At 41.1% G+C, this 9,328-nt stretch overlaps 1 protein-coding gene across 1 annotated transcript; it reads right to left on the reverse strand.

Moving 5' to 3' along the window:
* Positions 1–2,810: 2,810 nt before the first annotated feature.
* Positions 2,811–3,824, reverse strand: LOC111145002 (olfactory receptor 49-like). Its single transcript, XM_022499634.1, is given in 1 exon segment — positions 2,811–3,824. A coding segment is annotated over 1 exon segment (1,011 nt). The 5' UTR covers positions 3,822–3,824.
* Positions 3,825–9,328: the final 5,504 nt, after the last annotated feature.

Here is a 9,328-nt window from a genome sequence, read left to right on the forward strand (position 1 = left end):
ATGTTTGTTCATTTGTTTTCTCTCACCTTGACAGCTTTTGATGGTTTTTAGTTTAGAGGAAAGCAAACTGCACACCGACCTCCCTCTTAGAGAGAAGCCTCAGTCTGCTGCCCTGTGGGTGCTGCAGAGCACATAAGTTCCCCCTCAGCTGCTGGCAGAGCAGGTTCCAAGTCGTGGTCCCTGGGGACGCAGGATCGCCTCCTAACCCAAAACCATGGCAGTGGCGGCTATCTGGGCAGATCCAGACTGCCAGAGAGGTTCCAAGAAACAATTGCACACTGAGATTTTCCCGCTGGCCCCGGGCTGGGATTGTATGGTCTTTTCAGGTCCAAGAGCACTGGGCTGGCGCCTGTGTGCACCTCTCTCAGGGGAGGGTGTGGGGAGCGCATGTCTCAGGTTCTGATAGCACAGCGTGGCATCCATCTGGTGAGGATCCCAGCCCCTTATGGGAGCCGGACCCCACGCGTTCTTGGGTGCGCTGGCAGCTCAGGGACCAAGACCTGGTTTCTCTGCCACACTCTCTCTAGTTCAGCACCAGGGGTGGCTGTCCTGGGTCTGGGGACTTAAGCCCCTGTCCCTACCTCCCCGATTCCCACAATTTCCCCCCCTCGATCCTTTGCTCTTTTTGAGTGCTTTCAACCAGACTCCTAGTTAATGCTGGTCCCCAGACACAGGGCACTCTCGTATTGGGGTATTACTTTCCAATTGGTGACCTCTGGTGGCTCCCTCCCCCTTTTATTTATCTTCCGATATCAGTCCGACATTTCCACTCCACTTTACCTGCCCACTGGCGTCTTCTGCCCCTGTAGAGATCCAGACATGTATAATTCTGATCTCAGGTTGATTTCATGGGTGATCGGAGTTCTTTGGTAGGTAATCAGCTCACTTTAGGGTACAGGTTGAAATGGCGCCTCCTCCTACTTCCCCGCCATCTTCTCTCCCTCCACCTCTGTCTACCTGTGATCTCTCTCTCTCGCTCTCTGTGTCAAACAAATAAATAAAAATTTTGAGAAAATAAAAATTAAATAAAATAAAACATTTTATGGCACCAAAATCTAGTACACTAATCTCAACCTTAGAGTTGTCCTTATCTTGGTACCATCTATGGCTGGTAACCATCAGTCTTGGATTATAGACTCAGTTTTAGATTTCTAGTCTTCATTTTTGTGTTTGTCAGGCTCACTCTTCAACCATATTCTATCTCAAGTATTATAAAGTGCATTTAATTAGTTTAAGTATAATAAATTATTATCCAATCATGACTAAAAGTTGGGGAGGCTCACACCTTTTTAGTAGTTTGACCACAATTCCTAGATTTATTCCTACATTACTGATCCTCAACCACTTTCATACACTCCAGTGGTTCAGCTCTCAGGGCAGAACATTATTTCCATGTTCCTGCAGCATCTTGCTGCTATGTCCATGAGTATTTTCAAGGGGACCCTAGAGGTCATCTGGCTCAATCTCCATATTTTTTGGAGAAGGTGACTTGTGTGTTCTTGGAAGTTGATCAGTCAGTCAAAGGCAACAGCAGGCTTGTCCAGTGCATGTGATTAAGTGTCTACTCTGGTCTCCTTGCATACCATTCCATTTCTTCTTCCCTAAGACATCACTCTCTTTCTTTTAATTCCTGTAACAGAGTCTGTACGCACTTTCCTACTCTGATCATGGCTTTTGCAAATTCCTTTCAATACAATGTGTATAGTGAATCACCTATGATTTTTGGGGGCAAAGTGGACCTAATCATGGCATACAACATGTTTCACAAAATGTATTTGAGATAATCTAACCTCTGGTTTTGGGTTAAAGACAAAATAAATTGTCTCAGCCTTTTTAGATATGTTCCTTCTGATGAATAAATAGACATATCCTAGCTGGAAAAAATAGGTGTAAAAAGTACAAAGGTTTAAGGATTGAGATCATGAAAATGATGATTTTGGAATAAATTGTCAATCAGAAGATAACCTTACAGTTGACAATACAAGGTAACCAGGAAAAAAATTTGTTTTTCCCCTAACAATATGAATTAGAAAAGCAAGTAACTTAAATTCCACCTACGTAAATCTTTGGCAGAATTTATAGCAATATTAAAAAAGTACACCCTTCAACTGGTATACAGAACCATTCTGTGGTAAGAGCTTAGTATAAGAACTAATCATAAGTGTGCATTATGCTGAAGCTAGAATAAATAATTTAGGAAATAGGAGCTTTGCTCTACCGCGGGTTGCTATGGTTTTTCCCTCTCCCTAGAGAATGGTCTGGACCTGAGAACAATTCTATTTCCCTCTAGCATGGGAACAATGCATATATATGTAGCTAAGCTAAGGCCTAAGAACAACATTTAAGAGCACACCTGATGCAAACAATACATATTCCAATGTGAAGGGTACTATAACCATTATTTTCCTCATCCAGGCATGGAGGGATTGTTGACCAATGCACTGGTACTATTTCCATCATTTCCCTCTGAATCACAGCATAATATACAACCTTCTATTAATTATCTAAATGCTTTTTGTCAAATCATTATTAATTCTGTTCAGCCATGTCATTGGTTTGAAAGAAGTGAAATAAAAAGTATATAAATAACTAAATTTTGGAAATTAAGTGCACATCGCTTATCAGAGGGAAGAAAACCAATTCAGTAAAGGACTTTGCAATGAATCATTGTCATCCAAAGGTGGAAAATTTATGGAGAAGACAATTATGCAGATCAAACTAAAATGAGATCTTGAGAAATGGATTTCTATTTTGCTAAAATGTGTTGATCAAGTGTGACTCTCAGAGACACTGATTAACTCTTTGGAAAGCTACCTTGGCCAGAATGAAGACGAATGTTTTTCTGAAGACTTCCACACCAAGGTCATGTGATTTTTTAATCTTAATTCTTTCTTTCTGCACATCATCTCCCTCAGAGCCCGGTGGACCTGCTTGTTCCACAGAGTGTAGATGACAGGGTTGAGCAGTGGGGTTACCACCGTGTTCACAAGGGCAGCCTCCCTGTTGGAGTCCAGCCTGTTCATTTGCTTTCATTTCACATATATGAACACACAGCTGCAGTACATCAGAGAGAGGACAAGGAGGTGATAGGAGCAGGTGGAGGAAGCTTTCTGTCTCTCCTTGGCTGAGGGAAGTAGCAGGATTGTGACTACTATGTTGCTGTATGCAATGATGGTTATGATAAGGGATGTCAACAGGATAAAGGAAGTGAGAACAAAGGCCAACATTTCAACAGACCTGATGTCAGAACAGGAGAGATGAATCAGGGAGCCAATGTCACAGAAAAAGTGGGGGATGACATGGGGACCACAAAAGTATAACTGGGAGACTTTTACTAGCAAACCAGTGATGAGAGGGAAGGCTAAAGTGAAGCAGGCAGTGACCAGGAGGAAGCAAGTCTTCAGGTTCATGATGGTTGGGTAGTGCAGAGGATTGCTAACGGCCACATACTGATCCAGAGACATCACCGCTATGATGAGGAATCCTGCTGCTCCCAGAAATACAAAGACAAATGCTTGTATGAAACAGGCAAGAAAGGAAATGGTTTGCTTGCCTGAGTGAAAGATGAGCAACAACTTAGGAATAACAGCACTTATAAAACAACACTCAAAGAAGGAGAAAATGCTGAGGAACAAGTACATAGGTGTGTGGAGCCAGGAGTCAGCACAGGTGATGGTGACTATGACCGCATTGCCTGCAATGGATGCCAGGTATGCCAGCAGGTGCACCAGGAAGAGGACTTTTCCCAGCTGCTGGATGGCAGGAAACCCCTCCAAGGTGAATTCTTGGACAGTTGTCCCATTCCCCATTTCCATGGACATCTTTTTCCAGAATCATCAATGCTGGTCTAACCTACAATAAAGACATCAACAAGCACAAAGGTTTCAGAGGAGCAGGATTAAGCTATTTGCTCACGAAGGTGACTAGGCCAATAGCTAACTAGTTTAACCAGTGGATTCTTCAATCAGTAGGACCTGAGCTCAGTACTAGTTCAATACTGAGTTCTAACCCCTGAGAGACGGGTCATTTTTAGAAAGGTACTTAACCTTTGTGAACTTCACTTTTACTTTCTGTAGAATATAGGTGATAGGATCTTTCTGTTCATGTTCTTGTGAGAAATAAGATAAAGCTTGTAACTCACTTGTTATATGATGCCAATGTTTCTTTGTTCCTCAAATTCTAAGTGTAATATTATGATCATTAATATAGTGTAAATAGAGCATCAATAGGCAGAGTTATCGACATTGTCATAGTTAAAATGCATTGTAGTTATTCATTTTATTATTTTTTTATTAAAAGATTTAAAAAATTTTTATTTATTTATTTAAGAGCGACAGTGAGAGAGAAAACACAAGAGCAGGGAGGGTCAAAGGGATAAGCAGATGCCCCGCTGAACATGGAACCCAATGGAGGCCTCCATTCCAGGACCCTGGGATCATGACCTGAGCAGAATGTAGACACTTAACCATCTGAGCCACCCAGTTGCCCAACATTTTTTAATAATATTAATTTGTAAGTAAACATAACAATAATATTAGTGATACTGCCCTTGAATACTTAAAAATATGCAACACATTTTGTGGTCCAAGTTTTCATCATCATCATCATCATATGTTGAAGATTTATGCTTTCTATGCTGGTCACTGAAACTATTAGTTCTATTACTCCTCACAATAACCATGAACCCCTTCTTCTACAGAAGCAGAAACTGAGGCTTAGAGAGTTCCAGAGAGCTTAGGTCATTGTTGGGATTTTAGCCAGAATGCCAGAATCTGGAGTATCTGTTATTTCCAATTGCAGTGACAGAATGTTTTAAAACAGGAACAAGTCATTGTTGATGTTCTCTCAACCTTAAGTGAAAGATTAGCTTTATTAATTTTAATTGTATCTCTCCTTACATAGTATCTCTGATGTATTATTGACCTATGAAATAACATGGTGCTTAGAGAAGATCTCTTTTAGCAGAAGCATTTTACAGAAGAGACTGGTGACCGGAGAAATTGGGGGTTTGCTCAACAACGTGAGGTAAATTGTAAATTTAGGTTTCACTCACCCCTGCCCCAAGGGTTCCTGCTGTCCTGTGATGGAGGTGGGAGTGACAGAAGTTCAGGGAGGTGCTGGGCACCTGACACTCATGCACTCACTCTTACATCCAAGCTCAGTGAACATTCTTCCTTCCTCAGTCCTCTCAATCAGTAATTTTTCTCAGGATGGTGTTTTACTTTAGCATATCAATACAGGCTAAAGGTCAGCAGTGTGAAAGTGTCCCTCTCACTAATGCACTGTGGGCAAAGTCCTCTGAAGGTCAGATCATGAAATCAAACTGCTCACCGCAGTGACACAGCCTGAAGGAGCCTCTCCTTCTGTTCCTGTTGACCCCAGTAAATTCAGTAAGTCACCAGGGTCCCTGAGACCAGGCATAAACAGAGGTCACCTCATGAGAGGGCAGGGCTGCCTCCTCTTGCAGCTATTGTCTTCCAAGAAATCAGGAGTTTGCTGTGGGCTGAGGGGAAAGGAAAGGAGAAGGAAACTCAGTTGTCACAGTCTGTTGTCCCATAGTGGGGTGAATATGCATCCCATGCTGCCGGTGTTCTGAATGACAAAGCCATGTGTCCATAGCCCAGAACATTTCACAGCACAAGTCTACATGGTAGCCTGGACCACTGAAACTTTGCAAAGGAGCAGATAGACCAAACCAACATTTCACTGCCCTCAATTCTGGGCTAGAGCTGGACTCCCAGACTACTTAGGTTCTGATGAAAGGTCTGGCTCTGCCTCCCCCAGTAGGTAGAAGCCCACTTACCACACAACTTTCCTCTCACCTCCTATGTTGTCACCTCCTATAGCAGTCAGTGGGAGCAACACCTTCTAAGTTTCACCCTGGGCACTGCTGAGACAAATATCCTTCCACGGCAGTACTCCATGTTACGCGTGCATCTGCTCCAAGACCTTCTCTTCCACTATGCTCCTCCATCATATCCTCACCTTTCCGGGTGGAGAAGCATCCTTGCTTTACTGTGTCGACACTGAGGTGCTGACAGGAAAGCGTGAAGCCTGTGTGATATTTTTGTCACAACATTGCATGGTCACCAAGCAGAATGGACCCAGCCAATGAGCAGAGAGTGCAGGCCCTCAAACCTTATTAGTTGCTGAAGAGACGGGGCAGAAAGTAAAGGCATGGCTGGTGCCTGGGGACACCTAATTAATTAGTCAATATTGAGAACAAGAATTACTGGGGCTACGCTTATATTTATCTTCCCATCGTTGTTGGTGATGCTGACTCCCAGAATCTGCACTCTTCTCTGCCAAAACTTTTGAAGGAAATTGTATGACAATTTCCCAAGGGTTTTTAAAATCCCAAGGTGAATATTGCTACTACTTTGTAGTAGAAGTCCAGACTACAGTTTTCTACTGTGATGTAGGCCCTGAAGCCAGAGCATAGGTGTTCAAAGAACAGACTTTATGGTGAGAAACAGTGGGATCACACTCTGCTTTTCATGAGGCTTTTGGAAAGATACTGGGGAACACCACCTTTCTTATTCAATCATTTTTCATGCTTCTACCAATGTTATGATTCTTTTCATTGCATATTCTCATCTGAAGAATACTTTCATTGTGCTCCCTATCTCCTTGAAAAATGAAAGCACACATTTTATTCTCTTCAGGGAAGAAGTGGATTTTTCTGTAACATCTCTAATCTGGCAGGCCCTCTCTTTTTAAATGTATCTGGGCATGTGGTGGAGGTAACTGGTCGGCCATCACTTAATGTCTAACTCTTGGTTTTGGCTCAGGTCATAATCTCATGGGTAGAGGATTCAAGCCCTGCATCTGGCTCCATGCTCAGTGGGGTGTCTGTTTGAAGATTCTCTTTCTCTGCCCCTCCCCCTAGTGGTGTGCTTTCTCTCTCTCTTCAAAATAAATAAATAAATCTTGAAAAAAAGTATCTGGGATGTTGGATTCTCAGATTGTTTCTAGATGCAGAACAGGAAGAAGCGTAAGCCTGAGAGTAGAGAAGGTGTATCCATATCAGCTTCTGTATTGGATATATGCTTCTTCTCCTGGGTATCTCAGCTAGACAGGTGAAATAGTGACCCATTTTTCCGTGGCCTCTGGTTTCCCATCCTGAGCCAGATAAGGGGACTGAACTCACAATGTGTATTTGCTGGCAACCCTGGGGCATATGGTAGCTGTTTGGAAATTTGTTCTGCTTGAATCTGCCCTCATCATAATTGGTCTTACAAGGTCAAGGCAACTATTATAGAAACTTTCATGAGTATTCGTATGACTCTCACTTTCCCCAAACCAGACAAAATCATTTTTATAACATCTGTCCTTCTACGTACTTCTAGGTTCCCTCCAGGCTAAACCTGGACCCCATTGTTATTTTCTCAGTTGGAAGTGAAGGAAAATAAAGAATAATGGGAAAAGAGTCACAGAAGCTAGGACAAAGTGAGACTATATATTTTAATGCTAAGGTAAAGTCTTATTTTATGGGATTTTAATTTCATTTAGTGCCAGCTTCATGGTGCAGAAATACCTATCACGCCTGAGCAAGCCCCAATGCCAACATGATGCTGGGAAGGTAGGAGGAGAGAGCCTGGTATGTAGTTTGATGGAAAGGCTTACAAAGTGGATAGTCAAAGAAATGGGCTGAACTAACTCTACGTTGCATCTAGCATAAGATGTGGTAAACTGTTTCAAATTGTCCTTAGTTTAGTTTCTTTTTTCTGAGTAGTGTCTTCATGACTGTCCAACACCCAGCATTTCTTTATGTTTTAAATGATAACCTTGAGATCTCTTTTATCTTGGCTATTTTTCAGCATTCTTTGTACTTTGAGTGTTCATCCAGTTAGAGTAAGTGAAGGATTATTGTTTAAGGTTGTATTTGTGTTATCAAACCATGGAGGGATAAAGCAAATATCAGCTTGTGGATTCTCCTCTGCAAGATATTGTTGTTTGCCATTCCATCCCTCAGGCACTCTTGAAAAATCAGGCTACACCTATACCCAGAATGTAGATAGTAGGAATATTTTGGCTTATAGTATATCTGGTTAATATGGTCTATTCCTTGAAATGGCTCCAATTTCTAATATTGTATCCCTAAGGAAGAAGGCTAAGTTAAGGCCTGAGGAAAGGTAAATCCTTTCAGAGATCACAAGTGTCCTAAATATCATCTATGATATTGTGGGAGCGGGTGTAGGGGATGCTAATTTGAAGAGGAAGTGGGGGATGGAGAGAAGCACTCAGGCATTGGGTGGAGCTGTTGGGTAACTAATCATACTTTGAAAACCACTGTCCCTCATGAGATTTCCATAAAAGTAAGGTAACAATGGCAGCAGAGATCCAGAGCACATCGGTTCTGATCTAGAAGTTCATTAATATCACACCAATACCCATCCGTCCATGTGAGGAAAAGCATGGTAGTGTTAGTAGCTTCCAAATTGGGATGAGGAGGGGAAGCTGAAGGCATAGGGTAATTTATTTTATTTGGGTGTCTTTGTATCTTTTTTATTCTTGCATTGAAAAAAGAAACCTTTTCCATTTTAATATATTTGTATACATATATATATTCACACACATACACACGTTTTATATATATATTATATATAATATAAATATATAAGATGTGATATATATCACATCTTATATATTGACCCATTGATGTACGGTTGAGCTGTTTCTATAGTTCGGATATTGTAGATAATACTGCATGTAACATTCGAATTAGAGGTTTTATATTCTTTTAGTAGATACTTAGTAGTGCAATTGCTGGATAATAGGGTAGTCTATTTTTCACTTTTTGAGGAAATTCCATACTGTTTTCCAGAGTGGCTGAACCAGTTTGCATTCCCTGAAACAGTGTAAGAAGGTTCCCTTTTCTCTACTTCCTCACCAATACCTATTGTTTCCTGTGTTTTTTATTTTAGCTATTCTGACTGGCATGAGGGGATATGTCATTGTAGTTTTGATTTTTATTTGATAATGAGGGATGTTTAACATCTTTTCATGTGTCTCTTGGTTGTCTGTGTGTCTTCTTTGGAGAAATGGCTATTCATGTCTTCTGCTCTTTCTTTAATTGGATTTTCCATTTTTTTGAGTGTTGAGTGTTATGTTTTATATGTTTTGGATACTAACCCATTATCTTATATATGACCATATAGTTGTAGGTTTATTTCTGGGTTTTCTATTCTGTTCCATTCATCTATGTGTTTGTTTTTGTGTCATTACCATACCGCTTTGATCACTATAGTTTTGTAATATAACTTGAAGTCTGGAATTATGGTGCCTCCAGCTTTGCTTTTCTTTTTCTTTTTTTTTTTTTTTAATT

Source organism: Enhydra lutris, unplaced genomic scaffold (assembly GCF_002288905.1).
Source record: "Enhydra lutris kenyoni isolate GAN:26980312 unplaced genomic scaffold, ASM228890v2 scaffoldscaffold12, whole genome shotgun sequence".
In the NCBI taxonomy this organism is placed as follows: domain Eukaryota; kingdom Metazoa; phylum Chordata; class Mammalia; order Carnivora; family Mustelidae; genus Enhydra; species Enhydra lutris.